Here is a 26780-nt window from a genome sequence, read left to right as displayed (position 1 = left end):
GGATAAAACCAATAAGTACAGTTTATGGTCAGGTACATACACACCTGATGGAGACGGACTCTGATAAATAGCTGATTTGTTGTTTATGTCCTTAGCCCTCTTCATTCTAAGCATGGCCCTCACTTGAGCCTAGAAATAAAAGACATGCAACATGTTATAACCAGGTGGTTGGTGTTTTATATTCTGCTTGTGAAAGTAACATTAAACTCTAAATACAGCTCATACACCTCTCTCTAATTATAAATGCAGCCATTTTGGAACCTAGATTTCACTGTAGGTATCTGAGGGAGAGTTGCTAGACATAAGAATACACAGCAGCACTAAAATGTAGTGAAAGATAGATTTCAATACAGCGGCACCCATGACTAGAGGGAGATGGGAAATAACCTCAATACTATGTCCCTTTAAGAAAGTCTGGCCTAAGTATCTCCTGCATACCCCCCAACTGACCCGGATATTGCGTGATTGTTATGGTATTGGGAGTCTGCCCTAGGCAACTGCCTATATTGCTTAAAGTGAAGGTTAAGTTTTATACTTTCCAAGACATGAATGCATTAGTTAAGCTTACCCTAATGTAATCGCTAACTTTTTTTTCTTTTTTTTAAAATAATGTTTTATTAGGTTTTTCAAGAAATATTAAAGACAACAGTACGACCAATGGTGTACTTCAAATACAGGTACACAAATGCATGTATAAATACAATATTAAGATACCTAGTGTGTGAACAGAACATCAAGATAAACATGGTATTGGGGATCCCGGGACTCCTACATACTCCTAGAGGAGTTAGCTGGATCCATCTATATAATTCAATAATAAATGGGAAGGAGGAGGGGATGGGGGGGTGGAGGGCCATAAAACTTAAATAAATGGGATACGGGCTGGTGTAGGGGTTTCCATGCAAACTAGGAAGGTAGGGGGGGGGGTACTGGTCCTCTCTACGGGCTAAGGCAGACTATCCTAGGTCTCAAAGTTGGGGAGCCATAGGGTATCAAAGCGACATTTCCAATCTGACCATATTAATTAGAAAAAAATCAGATTCTCCCATATTGTAATATATATTTTTTTTCCATTAAGTAGATGTATGCCATTAGGGAAACAGCATCTGACCATGTAGGAGGACACGTTCTCTTCCATGCTCTGGCTATGGAAAGTTTAACAGCTGAGAAAAGATATATACAGAGCGTGCCATGATGTTTGGGTAATTTGCATGTTCCTAAATGAAAAAGAGCCACCTCTGGGGTCCTGGGGAGGGGGATTACCATGTGTGTTAGTGTGGTAAAGCACTTCACCCAGAGTGGTTTAAGTTTAGGGAAACTCCACCAGATATTGGTCATGTCTCCTATGTGGGCACAGTACCTCCAACAGAACGGGGAGACCATGGGGGAAAGTGTGGCTAACCTAGCTGGGACATAATACCAGTACATGAGAAGTTTAATGAAAGTTTCGTATATAGTGACACAATGTAATACTTTTTTCGTGAGCAGGAGTGTGCGGTGCCAATCCTTAGTAGGAACTGACACGTTTAACTTCTGTTCCCACTTAAGGATGTGCGGGGCTTTATCAACAGGAGTCGCACCTTTGATCAGAGTGTAGTGTAGGGAAAGCGGTTTGCCTAATCGGAGTCCCTGCTACCACCTAGCTTCCCATTTTGTTAACTGGCCTGAGGATGAGGGTTTAAAGCCCCATCTGGATAAGAGGCTGATTACTCTGATGTATTCAAAAGTCATGTATGATGGGACGGGTAAGGGGCTATCTATTTGAGTTATTTCCACATAGGATCCTTGGGAGGTCATAGACCATAAGTCCTCTACTTTTAAGATACCCAAATTAGCCCAGGAAACTAACTGGGTGTGAGTCCGGCAGGCCTGTTAGGAGGCCGGCGATGGAAGTTATTGGGGACGGATGGGGAGCCACCTGTTTATAGTGTTGTAATTGTTCCCAAGCTGCTAGGCATTTTTGGATTACCGGATTCATTACGCTAAGGAGTCTCCTACAGTGTGGAGGTGTCCATATTAAGTCCCTCAAGGACAGGTCGTATGGTAGAGAGGCCTGTTCAATGCTCCTCCATTTACTGTCTGAGTCCTTTATGCCCCACTGGGATATATGTGTGAGCATTTCCGCTTCAAAGTATCTAGATATGGAAGGGGAGGCAACTCCCCCATCCCTTCTAGGATACTGCAAACATTTATGGGCTATGCAAGGGGTTTACCTTGCCAGATATATTTGGTACATGCACTCTGAAGCTGCAGGAGAAGAGACCGAGGGACCTTAATAGGTAGACATGTGAAGACATATGTCAATTTAGGAAGATAGCTCATTTTAAGGGTAGTAATACAACCTAACCATGATACCGTTTTAAAATTCCACTTCCGACCTAGGGACCGGAGTTCCGAGAGTAGGGACTTGTAGTTATCGTCTAACATTTGGGGGAATGAATTAGATATTTTAATGCCCAGATGGGAGATATGGGAGTTGTTAACTATAAATTTGTATCTGTCGTGTAAGCATTTGGAGACATCTTCAGGAAACCCTTGCACGTATATTTCGGATTTGTTGTGATTTAGTTTATAATAAGAGAGGGCACTAATTGTCTCCAACAGGGAAAGGAGTTTGGGTATCGTTTGTATGGGTTTGGAGGTGAAGATGGTGGAGTCATCGGCAAATAAAGACACCTTGTGCGTCGTACCCTGGAGTGTAACTCCCACAATATCCCTATCCTCTCTGATAGCGGCAGCTAGGGGCTCAATCGCCAATGCAAAAAGGATGGGAGAGAGGGGGCAGCCCTGACGTGTGCCGTTGGAGATGGGAAAAGTCGAAGAGCTAAACCCTAGGCCCCTATCCAAGGCCGTGGGAGCAGAATACAGCGCCTTCACTGCTTGGATAATCTGTGTCGGGAACTGGAAGGTGTCCAGAACTCTCCACAAGTATTCCCAGCGGACCCGGTCAAAGGCCTTCTCTGCGTCAAGGGAGAGCACGGCTAAGGGCCTATTCAACCTCCCTGCTTCGCATAGAATGTTCAGCAACCTCCTGGTGTTATCTGGGCCATCCCTTGCTGGAACAAAGCTTACTTGGTCCGGGTTGATAAGGGTAGGTAGTAGTCTCGCTAATCTATTGGCTAATATCTTAGCGTAAATTTTAACATTTGTGTTAATAAGTTATATCGGTCTGTAGTTAGCACATAAAGTCGGGTCCTTGTTAGCTTTGGGTAGGGTAATGATAGAAGCCTCGAGGAACTCACCCCTAAATTTGCCCTACTCCATCGCTAAATTGAAGAATCTGGTAAGGGTGGGTAGGAGTTTGTGCAGGAATAGTTTGTAAAATATTGCAGTGAAGCCATCTGGGCCAGGGACCTTAAGGGATTTCAGATTTTTAATTACCTGTTTGGCTTCCTGACATGTGATAGGAACATCTATAAGTTCCTTTTGTGCTTCATCCAGGGTGGGGAGTTTCAGGGAATGTAAGAACGGGCCTATATGTGCTGAAGGGGATAATAAACACTAAACTGCTGGCCAATTAAAGAGGGCAGTCTGACGGCACGTGCGCCCTGTTTAAAGGGACAGTATACACTCATTTTCATATAACTGCATGTAATAGACACTACTATAAAGAATAAGATGCACAGATACGGATATAAAAATCCAGTATCAAAATGTTTAAAAACTTACTTAGAAGCTGTCAGTTTGGCTCTGTTGAAAAGGCAGCTGGAAAGCCCACTGCAAGTGGCAAATAAGACACTCCCCCCCCCTTCTTTTGCATATGAAAAGACCCTTTACACAAACAGGAGCAAGCTGGAGAAGGTAGCTGACGGTATTCACATAAAACTTTGGGGCTTGGTTAGGAGTCTGAAAATCAGAGCAATGTTATTTAAAAATAAGCAAAACTATACATTTATTTTTTAAAACAACTTTATGGGCTATATAAATAGATCATCTACAAAACATTTATGCAAAGAAAAAATGAGTGTATAATGTCCCTTTAAGCTCATGAATACGTGACGCACCCCTGCGCTGCCTGATTTTATTAGCGATAATGGTGTCTGCTGTATTGCCTTTCGAGTACATTAACTGTTTTCATTTAAAAAGATTACTTTGGGTGTTTCTAAATTCTAGTTGACAAATGTGCTTTCTGAGGTCCTTGACCTCCTGTTTCATGTCTGTGGTGTCTGAGATGTGTTGAAGTTCTAGGGAGCGTAGCCGAGAATGTGCTTGAGATAGGGAGAGGCCCACCTGTTTCCGTAAATGAGCCTGTTTACGTATAAATAGACCTCGAGTAGTGGCTTTAAATGCCCCCCAAATTATGTCTTCACGAACCTCGGGAGAATCATTAATTTGTAGTATAAATGTTATGTCCTTCCTGAGTTCTTCTCTGAAGGGGATGTCTGCCAAGAGATGGTGGGGAAGTCTCCATGTGGGTCTAGAGCTGGTGGTGTGTTTAGAATTTAGGTCCATTATGACCTGGTCATGGTCGCCCGCCAGAATCACCCTACCTTGTTTGAACTGTTCAACTTTATTCAAAATCTTCCTCAGGTATCTAGTCTGATGTGAGTTTGGTAAGTAGATAACTTATAGGTAACATGATCTAGGTTACAAATAAGAATGAGGTACCTCGCTTGAGGGTCCCTAATCACCTGGAGGGGTTTGAAAGCTACCCTTTTGTGAACCAATATGGCCACACCTCTAGCCTTTTTAGAGTATGAGGCTACCTTGATGACAGGGAAGTCATGGGAAATGTACGTGGGAGGATTATTAGCAAGTAAGTGTGTTTCTTGGATAAAGACCACATCGGCCTTATGGAAACATAGGGATCTCGCAAGAAGGCTCCTCTTACCCACCGTGTTCAAGCCTCTAACATTGTGGGTGAGGAACCTGAGGGAAGACATTTATGGGTCTGTATCCTATATCACACTGTTCGGGCCAGCGGCCTGGATCAGGGGCACAGGGGATGGGAGGGGAGGAAAGGGATTCGGAAGAGGGGAAAAGGGAAAGAGGAGGAGGGGAGGGGGGATTGGTGGAAGTAGATTTGGGCCCTGCAGTGGGGGGGGGAGCTAATGAGAAATGAAGGGCATAAGGCTGAGAAAGTCAGCCCCGCTCTCATATATACAGAACAATAAGGCAAACAATGTATACAAGCCTATCTAACTGGAACCAACATAAAATACAATATAGTGAGAACTTAGTGTAAACTCAAATGCGTCCCTTCTGGAGGATATGAAGGGTTCTCTGGTCAGTAGGATCGTAGGTCCCAAGTATCTCTCCACATTATAAATAGTATAAACTATCTAATCTAACTGAGATAGGCATTGCATTCAATGTAATGTAAGTCTGGCTTAGTATTAGTAATGTCCACATTGTCGTAATCAGGTGTTGTTCAAGTCGGAAGGGCCTGCGACCTTATTTGAGGATCCGGAGCACCTGGTTTTGGCGTTTAGGGCCCCGGTCTTTAGAGGACCACTCAGGAGCAGATGCCCGTAGCTTAGAGGGAGGTGCTGGCCCTTGTTTGTCTGGCTCAATCAGGATACCCCAGTTTGCCAGGAGAGTGTTGCCCAAAGAAAGGGAGGAAACAACATGTGTTTTATTATCCTTTGAGATTATGAGCTTGGTAGGGAAACCCATCTATATTTAATGTTGGCTTTCCTAAGTTGCAGCATCAGAGGGGCATATAGTCTCCTCTGTTGTAATGTATGAGCTGATAAATCCGGCAGAAGTTGAATATCCTTAAAAGGGTCTGGGAGTGTGGGTTTGCTAAATGCAGCCTGTATCAATCAGTCTTTGAATGTGAAATGATGGAAACACACCACCACATCCCTAGGTTTATCTGAGGCAGTTGATCTTGATCTTAGGGCTCTGTGAGCCCTCTCCATAACGTGTGAATTACCCTCTAGTGGGCCCAACAGTTCTGAAAAGAGTGACTTGAGGAAATCTTGCAGTTCGCCGGATGATACGCTTTCTGGTATACCTCTAAAGCGGATATTGTTCCTCCTGGCTCTGTCCTCCAAGCCCCAAGGCAGAACATACAGTGATCTGAGATGTCATCGCAGAAAATGCAGCATGTCTGCAGAAAGAATAGGACACAAACAGGAACTGTTAGCGATTTAGCGTTGCTCCACATTAGGCTGTAAACTTCAAACAGAGCTGTTCTCTGACTGCACTGTGTAAGTTTTCCTTTTTACAGTTCCTCCAGAGCAACGTGCTGTTTGAAGTGAACAGTCAAATATGCAGTAGTAGTGCATTAATTGACTGGCTCTCAGAGATCGTTTCAAGACCGTCCCCTAGCCTTTCAGTCTGCAAAGCTGTTTTTTTCTGAATGTAAAATGTTCATATAAGCAATGCACCTTTTTTAGAGTATGTCTGCAGCTAATTTGCAATGCATTTTCAACTACTGCACTATATTATAACACTTTAAATATTGCTTTATTCTCCAGTTAACCAACACATTACAAGTGAACTGGTGCTTTAGTGTAACTGCCTAATTTAAAATTGAATTTTATTTAAAAATAACCTGCAGAAAAATTTTCACTAAAAAAATATCATCGCAGAAAGTGAAAAAAAGTTCTGCTTCTGGGCCTCCAAGTCTGCCAACTTCAGTTCTAGCTGGGTTATTTGCTCCGCTAGATTCTCGGCATAGGAAAGCAGGTTGGAGTGGTCAGTGACCAAATCATCTTGCTGCCGTTCCAGAGTGCTTTTTCCTTCCGCAACTCTGCTGAGCTACGCTGAATTTCCGGAGTAATTGATTTGGTTTGAGCTGCAAGCATTTTTTTCATGGAATTTTCAGTGATATAATGTTGCAGGTGGGCTGTGGACTGTGTGCTCCACTGAGATCCTTCATCTTGAGAATCCTGATCACTACATATTCTCGCACTCTGGGCAGAGTCCGTAGGTCGCTGAGAGAAGTGGTCTAGGACTGTTTTCTTGACCCCTGAGGGGGTTTGGGGGCACCTCCTTGAAGAGTGTGGCATTTTAGATCTGGGCATAGGGAGCACTCTGCACCTATGTGCTACGACACAAATACTTAAACACAAACCTGTAAAGGAATAAAGTTAGATATATCTAAGCCTGTCTGTTCTAGAGCATGCGAGAAGCATAGACATACAGTGATGAGAGAGCGGTGCTGAAGACCACTTATTATTATAATTTAGGTCATTTCACATATGAGGCCTCCTAATGTAATTATAAGTTTACAGATAACTCCACAGACCCCCGCGCACCTCAGGAAAAAGGGGATACGACCGTAAGGAAGGGGAAAGGGAAAGTGGAAGTGACCAACCCAGACAAGCTGGACCAGAAAGGGGGAGGCGCGAGGGGGGCCAGTAGTAACAATCACCACTAATGAGACTCTCAATTTAGCACAAATTAAATATACAACAGAGCAATACAATTTACACAGAGCCAGAAAGATAAAACAGTTATATCACATCGCACCTCAGATGCTCTTTTTAAGGCAGTATAACTGATGTACCGGCAGTGTATTAATAACTATGTGCAAGTTAAAGGCAGTTCCTCTGTTAATCAGGTAGGTTTGGCCCCTGATTACTTTAATATGCAGGAGGACAATAGACCAAATTTTATTGAGCAGGCTTAGTGATAAAGTTCCAACGCCCAAAAGTGCCACTTGTAAAAGGTATGTGAAAACAGTTGTGCAGAGTGTGGCCCCTCTTCTTAGAGGCTATTTAAAGTGTATGGGCCTAGAAAAGATTTAGGCGCCCCTCCGGAGTGGGTAGGGAGCGGCTCTGGCTGATTACAGGCTCATCAGGCCTAAGAAAAGTGGTTGACCTGTCCAATGGACCTTGAGACAAAGATGCAGGGTGTCTCTGTACTGCTGAGGTGGACTCTAGGGCTCTTAGAAGATGGGCTATTGATTAATGTTTTGGCTCGTGACTTGGAGCGGTGTAAAAGGGAGCCTCAGAGTGTGTTCGGGCCCGAGTTGTAGGCTAGGGTTAATAGGTAGTCAGGCCATAACCTCCCCTGGAGCCTCGGTGCAGTTACCGGAGAGGCTGCGCCACGTGTGTGCAGTGGGGATACGGCCTCCTGTCTCGTGGCTCTGTTTACGCTTACCCCTGCCAAGCTGTTGGTCAGAGTGCAGATCGTGTCAGGGAGTCTGCACGAAGGTAGCCGTAGACTTGCGGCAGGCTTACTACTTTGGCGCTCCGCGCAACTGATACTCCCTTTGTTAAGGCCGCAGACAAGATGGTGGCCGTTCGCGCCACTTTCTTCAGTGCCGAAAATTGTCCGGTCTCCCTATCAGCTGCTCCGTTCGTTAGACAAAGATCTTCCGGGCAGGTAAAGTAAGGTGGTTAGGCGTTGTGTGGTGCCCAGGGCCTCTGTGTCTATTACCTGGTGTGGTCGGATCGCTTCTTTCCAGAGGCCTCAGTGCTTCTAATGCATCCGGTACTAGGCGCACCTGTTCCTGGCAACTGAGGTGGTGAGCTTGATTCCGGAGCAGAGCCCCGACCCTCCGGAGTCGTGGATGTTCACTCGGTCTTGTGGGTATGGGCCAGGTCTCAACAAGCAAGTGGCTGGTGTGTAGAGTGGGTCCTGGGAAAATGCAGACTGGGTTGTCCGGTATCAGAGCTTCAGCGTCAGGAACCACGTTTGAAATATTAGATTCCAGTGGTCAAGTGCAAGAAAAAAAAATATAGAAAAAGAGTTGTGCTTTTGGTCACTTTTAACCACTTTTTTGGTTAAGAAACTGCTCGTTTTTGCAGAGCTTCCTCACTGTGCTGGCTTTCCGTTCAGCGGTTAACTCCGCCCCTTTTTTATGTTGAAGATTTCTATATTGATATCTCACTACCGTTGCGATGTCTGACTTCTGCCAGATATTACTTCCTTCTTTTCTTGTGTTTGACGTATAGAGCGGTCCCACCCGCTTTCTACGTCAGCCCAGAGCGCGTTCACGAGGCTTTGTGAAACAGTGCATGCGCCAATTGCTGATCTCAATGTCTTCTGCGCAAGTGCAATGTCTTATGGGGATTCCTGGATCTTGCCAGTACGCATGCGCTAATCGTGAGCGCGCGTGGATGCAGAGATGAGCGAGAGAACAATTGCGCATGCACACAGGCTAAAGTAGGCGGGTGACGTGTGCTGACTGCTGCCTAATGGCCAGAATTTCAATTGTCTGATACAGAAACGTGATCAGCAGAAAAAAAAAACGGGTTGCATTAGTGTACACTCACAAATAGATAAATAATGGACATAACTTTGTTTTTCCATCGATTGATCAAGATTCATGAATGAAAGTCCTATTTAATTTGGTAGATTACTGATATCCTGGATCGTGATAATGGTAACTTTGCTTTCACTTTAAAGAAACCTGGTAATCAATGAAAGAGCAACGGTAAACATAGCAAACTAATTTTTTTATTTTTGCATTTAAAAGGGTTAAAGGGACATGAAATACAAAAATTGTCTTTTATGATTGAGATAGACAATACAGTTTAAAAAAAAATCCAATCTATTATTAAATTTGCTTTGTTCTCTTGTTATTTTTTTTTTTTTTTTAGATATCTAGATAGCTAGTATTTACATGCCTGAAGCACTACATGACAGGAAATAGTGCTGCCATCTAGTGCTCTTACTAAGGCATAACATTATTTCAAAACTGCTGTCATAAAGTGAAGGCGCTAGCGAGAGCCCCAACCCATGACCAATTGTTGGGCCAATCAGAGCATACATCCTATGCATGATCTGATCGGTCCATTCCATCTTCACTATCTAAGATGTTTGCCTTCACCTGGGAGGTTCAAGGGGGACGAAGCTCCCCTTATAAACCTCATTCCCCAAGGCTTCACTTGGGGTGGATGCCAGAGGATCGGTAGGGTGCCCCCTAACTGTCCAGGCAGAGGGAAAAACAAATATTGAAGAAGGGTGAATTACAGTGCCCATCTGATTGGCCCGTGTCTCTGTGAGGGGCAGGATGCACAACCAATTAGATGAATGGTTCAGGTGCTCCCTAGCGCCTTGTGTCATAAAGTGCAGCAGATGTGCACACTCCTAAACTTACCTTCCTGCTTTTCTACAAAGGATAACAGGAAAACAAAGATGGTAGAAGTAAAATGGAAAGTTGTTTAAAATTGTATGTTCTATCTGAATCATAAAAGAAAGATATTGGGTTTTATGTCCCTTTAAAGGGATACTAAACCCAAATTATGTATTTCCTGATTCAGATAGAGCAGGCAATTTTAAGCAACTTTCTAATTTAAACATATTATCATATGTTCTTCGTTCTTTTACTATCTTTATTTGAAAAAGAAGGAATATAAGCATAAGAGCCGGCCCATTTTTGGTTCAGAACCTGCGTAGCGCTTGCTGATTGGTGGCTAAATGTAGCCACCAATCAGCAAGCGCTGCCCAATGGAACTTAACCAAAAATGGGCCGGCTCTTAAGCTTACATTCCTGCTTTTCAAATAAAGATACCAAGAGAACAAAGAAAAAATGAGCCACCAATCAGCAAGCGCTACCTAGTTGCTGAACCAAAAATGGGCTGGCTTTTAAGCTTACAATTCTGCTTTTTCAAATAAAGATAGCAAGATAACAAAGAAAAAATGATAATAAGAGTAAATTAGAAAGTTGCCTGCTCTATCTAAATCATACACTAAAAAATTTGGGTTCAGTGTCCCTTTAAGTGAAAGGTGTTTCAATTTAAAATTAAGCTAACAGGAAGAGCATAATTGTATTCTAAAACTTTGCTGCTCATAGGTTGGTAAAGACGACTCCCACAAAGAAAAATTGTTTATTCAGCACAAAAAGATAGTGCATAATAAAAAGAAAAAAAAGGACTGTAATACAATTTGAAGCATCCTCTTTTAGATGGAACAGGGAAAATGTTTGAGTATCATGTCCCTTTAAGAATAGACCTAGGCCTTCTAGGAGGTGTATTATTATTTTTTCATAACTTAAGAGCAATTTAGTCTTGCAGCAGTGAAAAAATGGTAGTAAAATATTATTATAGTATAAAAATCTATTTTTTTTATTCTTTCATTTTAAAGGGGCATGAAAGACAAAATTAAACTTTTATGATTCAGACCCATGCAATTTTAAGAGACCAATTTATATACATCATCAAATTGACTTCATTCTTATTGAAAAGCATGTCTATGTTGGCTCAGGAGCAACAGTGCACTACTGGGAGCTAGCTGGTGATTGGTGGCTACACACATGTCTCTTGTCATTGGCTCAATGGCTAACCAGGTATGTTTCGCTAGCTCCCAGTAGTGCATTGCTGTTCAGGGTATTATTGTTAAGCGGCAGTCTACTGCAGAATTGTTGTTGTTTAAAAGATAGATAATCCCTTTATTTACCATTCCCCAGTTTTGCATAATATACATTGTTATATTAATATACTTTTCTCTTGTTAAGTGTATCCAGTCCACGGATCATCCATTACTTGTGGGATATTCTCCTTCCCAACAGGAAGTTGCAAGAGGATCACCCACAGCAGAGCTGCTATATAGCTCCTCCCCTCACTGCCATATCCATTCGTTCTCTTGCAACTCTCAACTTAGATGGAGGTCGTAAGAGGACTGTGGTGTTTTATACTTAGTTTATTTCTTCAATCAAAAGTTTGTTATTTTTAAATGGTACCGGAGTGTACTGTTTATCTCAGGCAGTATTTAGAAGAAGAATCTGCCTGCGTTTTCTATGATCTTAGCAGAAGTAACTAAGATCCTTTGCTGTTCTCACATATTCTGAGGAGTGAGGTAACTTCAGAGGGGGAATAGCGTGCAGGTTTTCCTGCAATAAGGTATGTGCAGTTAAAATATTTTTCTAGGGATGGAATTTGCTAGAAAATGCTGCTGATACCGAAGTAATGTAAGTAAAGCCTTAAATGCAGTGATAGTGACTGGTATCAGGCCTATTAATAGAGATACATACTCTTATAAAAGTGTATTTTAAAACGTTTGCTGACATGTTTAATCGTTTTTTACATATGTTTGGGGATAAAACTTATTGGGGCCTAGTTTTTTCTCCAACATTGGTGTGTCCGGTCCACGGCGTCATCCTTACTTGTGGGATATTCTCTTCCCCAACAGGAAATGGCAAAGAGTCCCAGCAAAGCTGGTCACATGATCCCTCCTAGGCTCCGCCCACCCCAGTCATTCTCTTTGCCGTTGCACAGGCAACATCTCCACGGAGATGGTTAAGAGTTTTTTGGTGTTTAAATGTAGTTTTTATTCTTCTATCAAGTGTTTGTTATTTTAAAATAGTGCTGGTATGTACTATTTACTCTGAAACAGAAAAGGATGAAGATTTCTGTTTGTAAGAGGAAGATGATTTTAGCAGACAGTAACTAAAATCGATTGCTGTTTCCACACAGGACTGTTGAGATGAAGTAACTTCAGTTGGGGGAAACAGTTAGCAGACTTTTCTGCTTAAGGTATGACTAGCCATATTTCTAACAAGACCATGTAATGCTGGAAGGCTGTCATTTCCCCTCATGGGGACCGGTAAGCCATTTTCAACATAAAAGAATAAAGGGCTTAAAAAAGGGCTTAAAAACTGGTAGACATTTTTATGGGCTAAAACGATTGCTTTATTGGGGCATATTATGCAGATTCTAGCTAATAATTGGCATTATAATCTTGGGGAACGTTTAAAAAACGGCAGGCACTGTGTTGGACACCTTTTTTAGTCTGGGGGCCTTTCTAGTTATAGACTGAGCCTCATTTTCACGCCATTACTGCGCAGTTGTTTTTGCAGAGCAAGGCATGCAGATGCATGTGTGAGGATCTAAGAATCACTAAAAAAGCTTCTAGAAGGCGTCATTTGGTATCGTATTCCCCTCTGGGCTTGGTTGGGTCTCAGCAAAGCATATAGCTGGGACTGTATAGGGGTCAAATTTAAAAACGGCTCCGGTTCCGTTATTTTAAGGGTTAAAGCTCTGAAATTTGGTGTGCAATACTTTTAATGCTTTAAGACACTGTGGTGAAATTTTTGCGTACTAAGCCTGGTTTTCTTCCGAAAGTTGTTTCTAACAAAAATATTAACCAGGAGATAGTTGTACCTTCTTTGTGTCCGAATCCAGTTTCAAAGAAGGAACGTTTGTTACACAATTTGGACGTAGTCCGTGCTCTAAAATTCTATTTAGAGGCTACTAAAGATTTCAGACAAACATCTTCCTTGTTTGTTGTTTATTCTGGTAAAAGGAGAGGTCAAAAAGCGACTTCTACCTCTCTTTCCTTTTGGCTTAAAAGCATTATCCGATTGGCTTATGAGACTGCCGGACGGCAGCCTCCTGAAAGAATCACAGCTCACTCCACTAGGGCTGTGGCTTCCACATGGGCCTTCAAGAACGAGGCTTCTGTTGACCAGATATATAAGGCAGCGACTTGGTCTTCACTGCACACTTTTGCCAAATTTTACAAATTTGATACTTTTGCTTCTTCGGAGGCTATTTTTGGGAGAAAGGTTTTGCAAGCTGTGGTTCCTTCCGTTTAGGTGACCTGATTTGCTCCCTCCCTTCATCCGTGTCCTAAAGCTTTGGTATTGGTTCCCACAAGTAAGGATGACGCCGTGGACCGGACACACCAATGTTGGAGAAAACAGAATTTATGCTTACCTGATAAATTACTTTCTCCAACGGTGTGTCCGGTCCACGGCCCGCCCTGGTTTTTTAATCAGGTCTGATGAATTATTTTCTCTAACTACAGTCACCACGGTATCATATGGTTTCTCCTATATATATTTCCTCCTGTCCGTCGGTCGAATGACTGGGGTGGGCGGAGCCTAGGAGGGATCATGTGACCAGCTTTGCTGGGACTCTTTGCCATTTCCTGTTGGGGAAGAGAATATCCCACAAGTAAGGATGACGCCGTGGACCGGACACACCGTTGGAGAAAGTAATTTATCAGGTAAGCATAAATTCTGTTTTCCACATGGCTGGCTTGAATTTTGCCTAGAAACAGTTCCCTGAGGCTTCCCACTGTTGTAATATGAGTGGGAGGGGCCTATTTTAGCGTTTTTTTGCACAGCAAAAATTACAGACACAGACATCCAGCTTCTTCCTGCATGATCCAGGACTTCTCTGAAGGGCTCAAACTGCTTCAAAAGTCGTATTGAGGGAGGTAAAAAGCCACAGTATAGCTGTGGCAGTTGTGACTGTTTAAAAAGCGTTTTTGTCATTTGTTATTTCGTTTTAGGTATTAAGGGGTTAATCATCCATTTGCAAGTGGGTGCAATGCTCTGCTAACTTATTACATACACTGTAAAAATTTCGTTAGTGTAACTGCATTTTTTCACTGTTATTTCAAAATTTGGGAAAATTTGTGTTTCTTAAAGGCGCAGTAACGTTTTTTATATTGCTTGTAAACTTGTTTTAAAGTGTTTTCCAAGCTTGCTAGTCTCATTGCTAGTCTGTTTAAATATGTCTGACACAGAGGAACCTACTTGTTCATTATGTTTGAAAGCCATGGTGGAGCCCCATAGGAGAATGTGTACTAAATGTATTGATTTCACCTTAAACAGTAAAGATCAGTCTTTATCTATAAAAGAATTATCACCAGAGGGTTCTGTCGAGGGGGAAGTTATGCCGACTAACTCTCCCCACATGTCAGATCCTTCGCCTCCCGCTCAGGGGACGCACGCTAATATGGCGCCAATTACATCAGGAACGCCCATAGCGATTACCTTGCAGGACATGGCTGCAATCATGAATAATACCCTGTCAGAGGTATTATCTAGATTGCCTGAATTAAGAGGCAAGCGCGATAGCTCTGGGGTTAGGAGAGATACAGAGCGCGCAAATGCTGTTAGAGCCATGTCTGATACTGCGTCGCAGTATGCAGAACATGAGGACGGAGAGCTTCAGTCTGTGGGTGACATCTCTGATTCAGGGAAACCTGATTCAGAGATTTCTAATTTTAAATTTAAGCTTGAGAACCTCCGTGTATTGCTTGGGGAGGTATTAGCTGCTCTGAATGACTGTAACACAGTTGCAATTCCAGAGAAATTGTGTAGGCTGGATAGATACTATGCGGTGCCGGTGTGTACTGATGTTTTTCCTATACCTAAAAGGCTTACAGAAATTATTAGCAAGGAGTGGGATAGACCCGGTGTGCCCTTTTCCCCACCTCCTATATTTAGAAAAATGTTTCCAATAGACGCCACTACACGGGACTTATGGCAGACGGTCCCTAAGGTGGAGGGAGCAGTTTCTACTTTAGCAAAGCGTACCACTATCCCGGTTGAGGACAGTTGTGCTTTTTCAGATCCAATGGATAAAACATTGGAGGGTTACCTTAAGAAAATGTTTATTCAACAAGGTTTTATTTTACAGCCCCTTGCATGCATTGCGCCTGTCACTCCTGTGGCGGCATTCTGGTTTGAGGCCCTGGAAGAGGCCATCCAGACAGCTCCATTGAATGAAATTATTTACAAGCTTAGAACGCTTAAGCTAGCTAACTCATTTGTTTCTGATGCCATTGTTCATTTGAGTAAACTAACGGCTAAGAATTCCGGATTCGCCATCCAGGCGCGTAGGGCGCTATGGCTTAAATCCTGGTCAGCTGACGTGACTTCAAAGTCTAAATTACTCAACATTCCTTTCAAGGGGCAGACCTTATTCGGGCCTGGCTTGAAGGAAATTATTGCTGACATTACTGGACGCAAGGGTCATACCCTTCCTCAGGACAGGGCCAAATCAAAGGCCAAACAGTCTAATTTTCGTGCCTTTCAAAATTTCAAGGCAGGAGCAGCATCAACTTTCATCCGCTTCAAAACAAGAGGGAACTGTTGCTCATTCCAGACAGGCCTGGAAACCTAACCAGTCCTGGAGCAAGGGCAAGCAGGCCAGAAAGCCTGCTGCTGCCCCCAAGACAGCATGAAGGAATGGCCCCCTATCCGGAAACGGATCTAGTGGGGGGCAAACTTTCTCTCTTCGACCAGGCGTGGGCAAGAGATGTTCAGGATCCCTGGGCGTTGGAGATCATATATCAAGGATATCTTCTGGACTTCAAAGCTTCTCCTCCACAAGGGAGATTTCATCTTTCAAGGTTATCAGCAAACCAGATAAAGAAAGAGGCATTCCTAAGCTGTGTGCAAGACCTCCTAGTAATGGGAGTGATCCATCCAGGACAGGGATTTTATTCAAATCTGTTTGTGGTTCCCAAGAAAGAGGGAACCTTCAGACCAATCTTGGATCTAAAGATCTTAAACAAATTCCTCAGAGTTCCATCATTCAAAATGGAAACTATTCGGACCATCCTACCCATGATCGAAGAGGGTCAGTACATGACCACAGTGGACTTAAAGGATGCCTACCTTCACATACCGATTCACAAAGATCATCATCGGTTTCTAAGGTTTGCCTTTCTAGACAGGCATTACCAATTTGGAGCTCTTCCCTTCGGGTTGGCCACTGCCCCGAGAATTTTTACAAAGGTTCTGGGCTCACTTCTGGCGGTTCTAAGACCGAGAGGCATAGCGGTGGCTCCGTATCTAGACGACATCCTGATACAGGCGTCAAGCTTTCAAATTGCCAAGTCTCATACAGAGATAGTTCTGTCATTTCTGAGGTTGCATGGGTGGAAAATGAACGTGGAAAAGAGTTCTCTATCACCACTCACAAGAGTCTCCTTCCTAGGGACTCTTATAGATTCTGTAGAGATGAAAATTTACCTGACGGAGTCCAGGTTATCAAAACTTCTAAATGCTTGCCGTGTCCTTCATTCCATTCCACGCCCGTCAGTGGCTCAGTGCATGGAAGTAATCGGCTTAATGGTAGCGGCAATGGACATAGTGCCATTTGCGCGCCTGCATCTCAGACCGCTGCAATTATGCATGCTAAGTCAGTGGAATGGGGATTACTCAGATTTGTCCCCTCTACTAAATCTGGATCAAGAGACCAGAGATTCTCTTCTCTGGTGGCTTTCTCGGGTCCATCTGTCCAAGGGTATGACCTTTCGCAGGCCAGATTGGACGATTGTAACAACAGACGCCAGCCTTCTAGGTTGGGGCGCAGTCTGGAACTCCCTGAAGGCTCAGGGATCGTGGACTCAGGAGGAGAAACTCCTCCCAATAAATATTCTGGAGTTAAGAGCAATATTCAATGCTCTTCTAGCTTGGCCTCAGTTAGCAACACTGAGGTTCATCAGATTTCAGTCGGACAACATCACGACTGTGGCTTACATCAACCATCAAGGGGGAACCAGGAGTTCCCTAGCGATGTTAGAAGTCTCAAAGATAATTCCCTGGGCAGAGTCTCACTCTTGCCACCTGTCAGCGATCCACATCCCAGGCGTAGAGAACTGGGAGGTGGATTTTCAGACTTTTCATCCGGGGGAGTGGGAACTCCATCCGGAGGTGTTTGCTCAACTGGTCCATTGTTGGGGCAAACCAGAACTGGATCTCATGGCGTCTCGCCAGAACGCCAAGCTTCCTTGTTACGGATCCAAGTCCAGGGACCCGGGAGCAACGCTGATAGATGCTCTAGCAGCTCCTTGGTTCTTCAACCTGGCCTATGTGTTTCCACCGTTTCCTCTGCTCCCTCGACTGATTGCCAAAATCAAACAGGAGAGAGCATCAGTGATTCTGATAGCGCCTGCGTGGCCACGCAGGACCTGGTATGCAGACCTAGTGGACATGTCATCTCTTCCACCATGGACTCTGCCTCTGAGGCAGGACCTTCTAATACAAGGTCCTTTCAATCATCCAAATCTAATTTCTCTGAGACTGACTGCATGGAGATTGAACGCTTGATTCTATCAAGGCGTGGCTTCTCCGAGTCAGTCATTGATACCTTAATACAGGCTCGGAAGCCTGTCACCAGGAAAATCTACCATATGATATGGCGTTAATATCTTTATTGGTGTGAATCCAAGAGTTACTCATGGAGTAAGGTTAGGATTCCTAGGATATTGTCCATTCTCCAAGAGGGTTTGGACAAAGGCTTATCAGCTAGTTCTTTAAAAGGACAGATCTCTGCTCTGTCTATTCTTTTGCACAAGCGTCTGGCAGAAGTTCCAGACGTCCAGGCATTTTGTCAGGCTTTGGTTAGGATTAAGCCTGTGTTTAAAACTGTTGCTCCCCCGTGGAGCTTAAACTTGGTTCTTAAAGTTCTTCAGGGAGTTCCGTTTGAACCCCTTCATTCCATTGATATTAAACTTTTATCTTGGAAAGTTTTGTTTCTGATGGCTATTTCCTCGGCTTGAAGAGTCTCTGAGTTATCTGCCTTACATTGTGATTCTCCTTATCTGATTTTTCATTCAGACAAGGTAGTTCTGCATACCAAACCTGGGTTTTTACTTAAGGTGGTTTCTAACAGGAATATCAATCAAGAGATTGTTGTTCCATCATTGTGTCCTAATCCTTCTTCAAAGAAGGAACGTCTTTTGCATAATCTGGACGTAGTCCGTGCCTTGAAGTTTTACTTACAGGCTACTAAAGATTTTCATCAAACATCTGCCCTGTTTGTCGTTTACTCTGGACAGAGGAGAGGTCAAAAATCTTCGGCAACCTCTCTCTCCTTTTGGCTTCGGAGCATAATACGCTTAGCCTATGAGACTGCTGGACAGCAACCCCCTGAAAGGATTACAGCTCATTCTACTAGAGCTGTGGCTTCCACCTGGGCCTTTAAAAATGAGGCCTCTGTTGAACAGATTTGCAAGGCTGCGACTTGGTCTTCGCTTCACACCTTTTCAAAATTTTACAAATTTGACACTTTTGCTTCTTCGGAGGCTGTTTTTGGGAGAAAGGTTCTACAGGCAGTGGTTCCTTCCGTTTAAGTTCCTGCCTTGTCCCTCCAATCATCCGTGTACTTTAGCTTTGGTATTGGTATCCCACAAGTAATGGATGATCCGTGGACTGGATACACTTAACAAGAGAAAACATAATTTATGCTTACCTGATAAATTTATTTCTCTTGTGGTGTATCCAGTCCACGGTCTGCCCTGTCCTTTTAAGGCAGGTCTAAATTTTAATTAAACTACAATCACCACTGCACCCTTTGGTTTCTCCTTTCTCGTCTTGTTTCGGTCAAATTACTTTATATGGCAGTGAGGGGAGGAGCTATATAGCAGCTCTGCTTTGGGTGATCCTCTTGCAACTTCCTGTTGGGAAGGAGAATATCCCACAAGTAATGGATGATCCGTGGACTGGATACACTACAAGAGAAATAAATTTATCAGGTAAGCATAAATTATGTTTTTACCTCTGTGATTACCTTGTAGTTAAGGCTCTGCAGACTGCCCCATTATTTCAGTGCCAACTCATAAATAACTCTATGGGAGTGAGCACAATGTTTATATGGCACACAAGAACTAGCCCTGTCTAGTAGTGAGAAACTGTCAAAATGCACTGAGATAAGAGGCTGCCTTCAAGGGCTTTGAGATTAGCATATAAGCCTACCTAGGTTTAGTTTTCAACAAAGAATACAAAGAGAACAAAGCAAATTTGATGGTAAAAGTAAATTGGAAAGTTGTTTAAAATGACATGCCCTATCTGAATCATGAAAGTTTAATTTTGACTAGACTCTCCCTTTATCTATGTTTTTAATCTTTTTGCACAAGGCCTAATGATCTAAATCTCTCTGGGCTGCCAATATTTTCTAAGAAATCTCTCCATTACAATGAAGCCCTTGTACCTAATACTCTACAGAAAGAGTTTAGTTACTTAAGTTTAAAGCGACATTCCAGCCAATATTGGAATCAACATGGATGCATTTCTGTTGTGAAAAGAAGCATTTTTGTAATATACATTTATTAGCAAAAATGTTTTTTATAAAAGCTATAGCTGTTTCAAATGTGTATTTAAGTATGCACCGTGCACCAGCATTTTAAACACAGCACTTGCTCATAGAGCCTAAGGTGCTTGTACCAGCCCCACTGATGCTCTGAGCAGCTGCAGTATTTACAATGCTGGTTCACTGAGAATATCTAGCTATGCTTCACATGCACGTGCAGAGAAATAATTTTTAACACTTCAGCAGCGATAACATTTACTAGAAACATTTTTGCTAATACATGTATATTGCAAATATTTTTCTATTCAAAGATGTATTTTTGCCCGGAATGCCCCTTTAAGAACATTGTGCCTCGCAAAGTTGTGTTTCCTGCTTTTAAGAATGTGAAGGTGATGCATACATTACAATATGACTCTCAAAATATCATAAAAATAAGTGAAATATTGAAATAAAATGTTTTTTCATAGCATTTTATTTCAAATTTGTATTAAAATTATGCAGGAAAAACCTATTTACAGTGAAAATCGTACTTAAACTACACTGCACGTGCAAAACGCTGTGGCCTAGACTTAGAGTTGGGCGGTAGCCTGTCAAAACCAGCGTTAGAGGCTCCTAACGCTGGTTTTTACCGCCCTCTGGTATTTGGAGCCAGTCATTAAAGGGTCTAACGCTCACTTTACAGCCGCAACTTTTCCATACCGCAGATCCCCTTACGTCAATTGCGTATCCTATCTTTTCAATGGGATCTTTCTAACGCTGGTATTTAGAGTCGTGGCTGAAGTGAGCGTTAGAAATCTAATGACAAAACTCCAGCCGCAGAAAAAAGTCAGTAGTTAAGAGCTTTCTGGGCTAACTCCGGTTTATAAAGCTCTTAACTATTGTGCTCTAAAGTACACTAACACCCATAAACTACCTATGTACCCCTAAACCGAGGTCCCCCCACATCGCCGCCACTATATTTAAATTTTTTAACCCCTAATCTTCCGCTCCGTACACTGCCGCCAACTACGTTATCCCTATGTACCCCTAATCTGCTGCCCCTAACACCGCCGACCCCTATATTATATTTATTAACCCCTAATCTGCCCCCCACAACGTCGCCTCCACCTGCCTACACTTATTAACCCCTAATCTGCCGAGCGGACCGCACCGCTACTATAATAAAGTTATTAACCCCCTAATCTGCCTCAATAACCCTATAATAAATAGTATTAACCCCTAATCTGCCCTCCCTAACATCGCCGACACCTAACTTCAATTATTAACCCCTAATCTGCCGACCGAATCTCGCCGCTACCATAATAAATGGATTAACCCCTAAAGCTAAGTCTAACCCTAACACCCCCTAAATTAAATATAATTTAAATCTAACGAAATAAATTAACTCTTTTTAAATAAATTATTCCTATTTAAAGCTAAATAATTACCTGTAAAATAAACCCTAATATAGCTACAATATAAATTATAATTATATTATAGCTATTTTAGGATTTATATTTATTTTACAGGTAACTTTGTATTTATTTTAACCAGGTATAATAGCTATTAAATAGTTAAGAACTATTTAATAGCTAAAATAGTTAAAATAATTACAAAATTACCTGTAAAATAAATCCCAACCTAAGTTACAATTAAACCTAACACTACACTATCAATAAATTAATTAAATAAAATACCTACAATTATCTACAATTAAACCTAACACTACACTATCAATAAATTAATTAAATACAATATCTACAAATAACTACAATGAAATAAACTAACTAAAGTACAAAAAATAAAAAAGAACTAAGTTACAAAAAATAAAAAAATATTTACAAACATTAGAAAAATATTACAACAATTTTAAACTAATTACACCTACTCTAAGCCCCCTAATAAAAAAACAAAGCCCCCCAAAATAAAAAAAATGCCCTACCCTATTCTAAATTACAAAAGTTCAAAGCTCTTTTACCTTACCATCCCTTAAAAGGACCTTTTGTGGGGCATGCCCCAAAGAATTCAGCTCTTTTGCCTGTAAAAAAAAACATACAATACCCCCCCCCCCAACATTACAACCCACCACCCACATACCCCTAATATAACCCAAACCCCCCTTAAATAAACCTAACACTAAGCCCCTGAAGATCTTCCTACCTTATCTTCACCTCGCCGGGTATCACCGATCGGTCCTGGCTCCGAAATCTTCATCCAACCCAAGCGGGGGCTGGCGATCCATAATCCTGCGACTGAAGAGGTCCAGAAGAGGCTCAAAAGTCTTCATCCTATCTGGGAAGAAGAGGCGATCCAGAACGGCAACCATCTTGATCCAAGCGGCATCTTCTATCTTCATCCGATGAGGAACGGCTCCATCGTGAAAACCTCCAGCGCGGATTGAGCTTGCATTCTATTGGCTGTTCCGATCAGCCAATAGAATGCGAGCTCAATCTGATTGGCTGATCGGATCAGCCAATCGGATTGAACTTGATTCTGATTGGCTGATTCCATCAGCCAATCAGAATTTTCCTACCTTAATTCCGATTGGCTGATAGAATCCTATCAGCCAATCGGAATTCGAGGGACGCCATCTTGGATGACGTCTCTTAAAGGAACCGTCATTCTTCAGTTGGACGTCGGAGGAAGAAGATTGATCCGCGCTGGAGGTCTTCACGATGGAGCCGTTCCTCATCGGATGAAGATAGAAGATGCCGCTTGGATCAAGATGGTTGCCGGTCTGGATCGCCTCTTCTTCCCGGATAGGATGAAGACTTTGGAGCCTCTTCTGGACCTCTTCAGCCGCAGGATTATGGATCGCCAGCCCCCGCTTGGGTTGGATGAAGATTTCGGAGCCAGGACCGATTGGTGATACCCGGCGAGGTGAAGATAAGGTAGGAAGATCTTCAGGGGCTTAGTGTTAGGTTTATTTAAGGGGGGTTTGGGTTAGATTAGGGGTATGTGGGTGGTGGGTTGTAATGTTGGGGGGGGGTATTGTATGTTTTTTTTTTTACAGGCAAAAGAGCTGAATTCTTTGGGGCATGCCCCACAAAAGGTCCTTTTAAGGGCTGGTAAGGTAAAAGAGCTTTGAACTTTTTTAATTTAGAATAGGGTAGGGCATTTTTTTTATTTTGGGGGTCTTTGTTATTTTATTAGGGGGCTTAGAGTAGGTGTAATTAGTTTAAAATTGTTGTAATATTTTTCTAATGTTTGTAAATATTTTTTTATTTTTTGTAACTTAGTTCTTTTTTATTTTTTGTACTTTAGTTAGTTTATTTCATTGTAGTTATTTGTAGATATTGTATTTAATTAATTTATTGCTAGTGTAGTGTTAGGTTTAATTTTAGATAATTGTACGTATTTTATTTAATTAATTTATTGATAGTGTAGTGTTAGGTTTAATTGTAACTTAGGTTAGGATTTATTTTACATTTAATTTTGTAATTATTTTAACTATTTTAGCTATTAAATAGTTCTTAACTATTTAATAGCTATTGTACCTGGTTAAAATAAATACAAAGTTACCTGTAAAATAAATATAAATCCTAAAATAGCTATAATATAATTATAATTTATATTGTAGCTATATTAGGATTTATTTTACAGGTAAGTATTTAGCTTTAAATAGGAATAATTTATTTAATAAGAGTTAATTTATTTCGTTAGATTTAAATTATATTTAACTTAGGTGGTGTTAGGTTTAGGGTTAGACTTAGCTTTAGGGGTTAATCCATTTATTACAGTAGCAGCGAGATGGGGTCGGCGATGTTAGGGAGGGCAGATTAGGGGTTAATACTATTTATTATAGGGTTATTGAGGCGGATTAGGGGTTAATAACTTTATTATAGTAGCGGTGCGGTCCGCTCGGCAGATTAGGGGTTAATAAGTGTAGGCGGGTGGAGGCGAGGTTGTGGGGGGCAGATTAGGGGTTAATAAATATAATATAGGGGTCGGCGGTGTTAGGGGCAGCAGATTAGGGGTACACAGAGATAATGTAGGTAGCGGCGGTTTACGGAGCGGCAGATTAGGGGTTAAAAAAATATGCAGGTGTCAGCGATAGGGGGGGCGGTAGATTAGGGGTTAATAAGTGAAAGGTTAGGGGTGTTTAGATTCGGGGTACATGTTAGAGTGTTAGATGCAGACGTAGGAAGTGTTTCCCCATAGACAACAATGGGGCTGCGTTAAGAGCTGAACGCTGCTTTTTTGCAGGTGTTAGGTTTTTTTTCAGCTCAAAATGCCCCATTGTTTTCTATGGGGATATCGTGCACAAGCACGTTTTTAAAGCTGGCCGCGTCCGTAAGCACCGTTGGTATCGAGAGTTGCAGTGGCGTTAAATTATGCTCTACGCTCCCTTTTTGGAGCCTAACGCACTGAAAACCCAGCCATTCTGTGAACTCTAAATACCAGCGGTATTTAAATGGTGTGGCCAGAAAAAAGCATGCGTAGCTAACGCACCCCTTTGGCCGCAAAACTCTATATTTAGGCCTGTGAAATTCGTATTTATTAGACAAAATTTAAAACATATTTTTTTCCTTATTGTTAAATGAGTTTCCTGCTAGTGAGCTGAACAGGGACGTTCAATGAGTGTAGCTAAGATTTCTGGCACAAACAGACTATGTTGAAATAATATTAATAACAATAAGGTACCTCTTCTGATGCTTTGTTCCAGTCGATTTTAAATACAAATATAATAAAGGCAACTCCTTGTATCATCACACATAGGAGGGCTCCTAACCAAAAACCTAAATGGCAAAGAAAGTAATTTACCAAAAATTACTAATGTTTTAGATGCATACAAAACATTTTCTGGTTTCAAAATAAATCAAACAAAATCAGGAATGTTATGGTTTGATGAAAAGGATTAGCCTATTACAATAATTTTGGCTTCAATTAAGTTAAAGGGACAGTCTATTTGAAACATTTTATTGTTTAAAAGATAGATAATCCCTTTATTACCCATTTCCCATTTTTACATAAGCAACATAATTATATTAATACACATATTACCTCTGTGATTACCTTGTATCTAAGCCTCTGCTTTTGACAGACATGTGGTTTAGTCAATCAGTGCAGACTCCTAAATAACTCATTGGGAGTGAGCACAATGTTATCCATATGACACACATGAAATAATATTGTCAAACTGTGAAAAACTTTCAAAATGCTCTGAGATAAGAGGAGATTTTCAACGGTTTAGAAATCAGTTTGAGCATACCTAGGTTTAGCTTTTCAAAAAGAATATTAAGAGAACGTCTCATTGAATAGATTACACAGCATGTTTCTCCTGGCATATAATCATTGTTGGAGGAATTGGCATCTTATAACAAATCTGGTGGTCCTGCCTTTTTATTTGACCATTTTGGGATAAAGTTTCACAATGTATAAATAAAATTATAGGGAAAATGTTACCCTTGAGCCATCTCTTCTACATTTGAACCACCTCCCAAATATTAGTTGTATTTATTGTAAAAACTGTGAAGAAAACACAGGTGCCTATTTTTTTTTTAAAGTGGGTTTGCAAGGTAGATAAGATTTGAGTTTCTTTAAAGGTCACAATGCAATAATATTTTTTAAAAAGTACGCCACCATGAATAGTTTTCAACCAAACAGCTCCTAAAAATACCTTTTCGTGTGTATCTGTTTTCAAAATAGAAACTGGGAGGTCTCTGAAAACTGACAGGTATTAAATGACATTTAGACCTCTTAAGGTTTATGTAACTCTTTTGTTCACTATGCAAGGAAAATACTAATTTGCATGTGTGACATTAATCTATAGTCTCATAAGAATACATCTGTTAAACTAAGTAACCATATGAATACCATAAGTATCTTGGCATGATTGGCTTACTTCTATAGTCATTTCAGGTCCCCAGCATCTAAAAATTGAATCTTTTTAATTTTAATATTTGATTGTAAGTCACACTTGCACTGTTGTGTTACTAACAGTACTGCCGTCTATTAAATTGGGTTTTTAAAAAAGATTGCACAATCATTTAGATGCTAATCCATCTAAATGCATCTTTTATATTGTCAGGATGTGCAGACTGTGAACCATTTTTCTATCACTTTAGGGTCACTTTTCAACTTTCAAAAGTATTGTTTTGGACAATATTTACATCTGTTTTTTGTTAAAGCACCATTTCCAATTAGGCATGAACTGAAAACAATACAGTGACTACAGTTTTCTATGCAAAGGACTTAGATTTTTTTCCTGGATTTTTACACTCCTTAAACTGTAAATTGTAAACCCACAGCCTTGCTACATTGTATCTGCCTAGGAGAACCTGAAATGAGATAATGCCTTCGTAAACTGGTTTTCCTTCCTAAGGTAGGGAGAGTCCACAGCTTTATTCCTTACTGTTGGGGAATAAAAAACCTGGCCACCAGGAGGAGGCAAAGACACCCCAGCCAAATTCTTAAATATTCCTCCCACTTCCTCATTACCCCAGTCATTCTTTGCCTTTCGTCATGTTAGGAGGTGGCAGAGAAGTGTCAGAAGATATGGAGAGTCCTGAAAAGGGTATCTGCCCTTCTAAATAGGACTGGAGTTTTAAGTAGTCATGTCAACCTTCTAATGAGAGTATTGATGAAAGGGAGAGTTTTTCTGCGAAACCATCTAGACTACTGCTAACAGCTCCTAAGCAAACAGTGTTGACGAGTTTCACTGCCTGCTTTCTCTCACTCAAGTCCATGTCAGGAGCGCTGCTATAAGACTGTCACACTTGAGAGGCTGTGTTCTGTTCCACAGCATGGATCCTATATGTGGTTTACATTTTTACACATAAAACGCTATAACAGGGTCACAGTGTAGCTTCTTTATACCTTGATAGGATCCATGGTTAATAACCTTTGAAGGGGATTTATTGAACAGTTGTGGTTAATTAATCAGTGTATTAATTATTTACATGCTGCTTGGTGTGATTTTATTCCTGAGCTGATAGACTGTGTGTTTTTGCTGGAACAAACAGGTTTCACTTTTAAGTTTCACTTTAGTTTTTGAAAGTGTTGCACAGCTCCTATTACTTGCTGTACTTGTAATAACAAGGGAAGTACTGTCTTGCACTCCATGTGACCAGGTGTGGTCTATGTTCATTTCCTCCATTCCGACTGAGACTTGAACCTTAGGAGAGT

General features: G+C 41.5%; 1 protein-coding gene across 2 annotated transcripts in view; it reads right to left on the bottom strand.

The window, feature by feature from the left end:
- The window catches only part of LOC128642788 (multidrug and toxin extrusion protein 1-like), a 676487-nt gene that overhangs the window by 3645 nt on the left and 646062 nt on the right, over positions 1 to 26780 (bottom strand). For both annotated transcript variants that reach the window (XM_053695585.1, XM_053695586.1), the window contains exons 16-17: positions 24297 to 24391; positions 45 to 129 (exon numbers count right to left, since the gene is read on the bottom strand). In XM_053695585.1, coding sequence (XP_053551560.1) covers positions 45 to 129; positions 24297 to 24391 — 180 coding nt within the window. The remainder of the gene's footprint in view (positions 1 to 44; positions 130 to 24296; positions 24392 to 26780) is intronic.

The sequence above is a fragment of the Bombina bombina genome, chromosome 12 (genome assembly GCF_027579735.1).
Source record: "Bombina bombina isolate aBomBom1 chromosome 12, aBomBom1.pri, whole genome shotgun sequence".
In the NCBI taxonomy this organism is placed as follows: Eukaryota; Metazoa; Chordata; class Amphibia; order Anura; family Bombinatoridae; genus Bombina; species Bombina bombina.
Note: the sequence above shows the minus strand (reverse complement) of the source record. Positions and strands in the feature narration are given on the sequence as shown.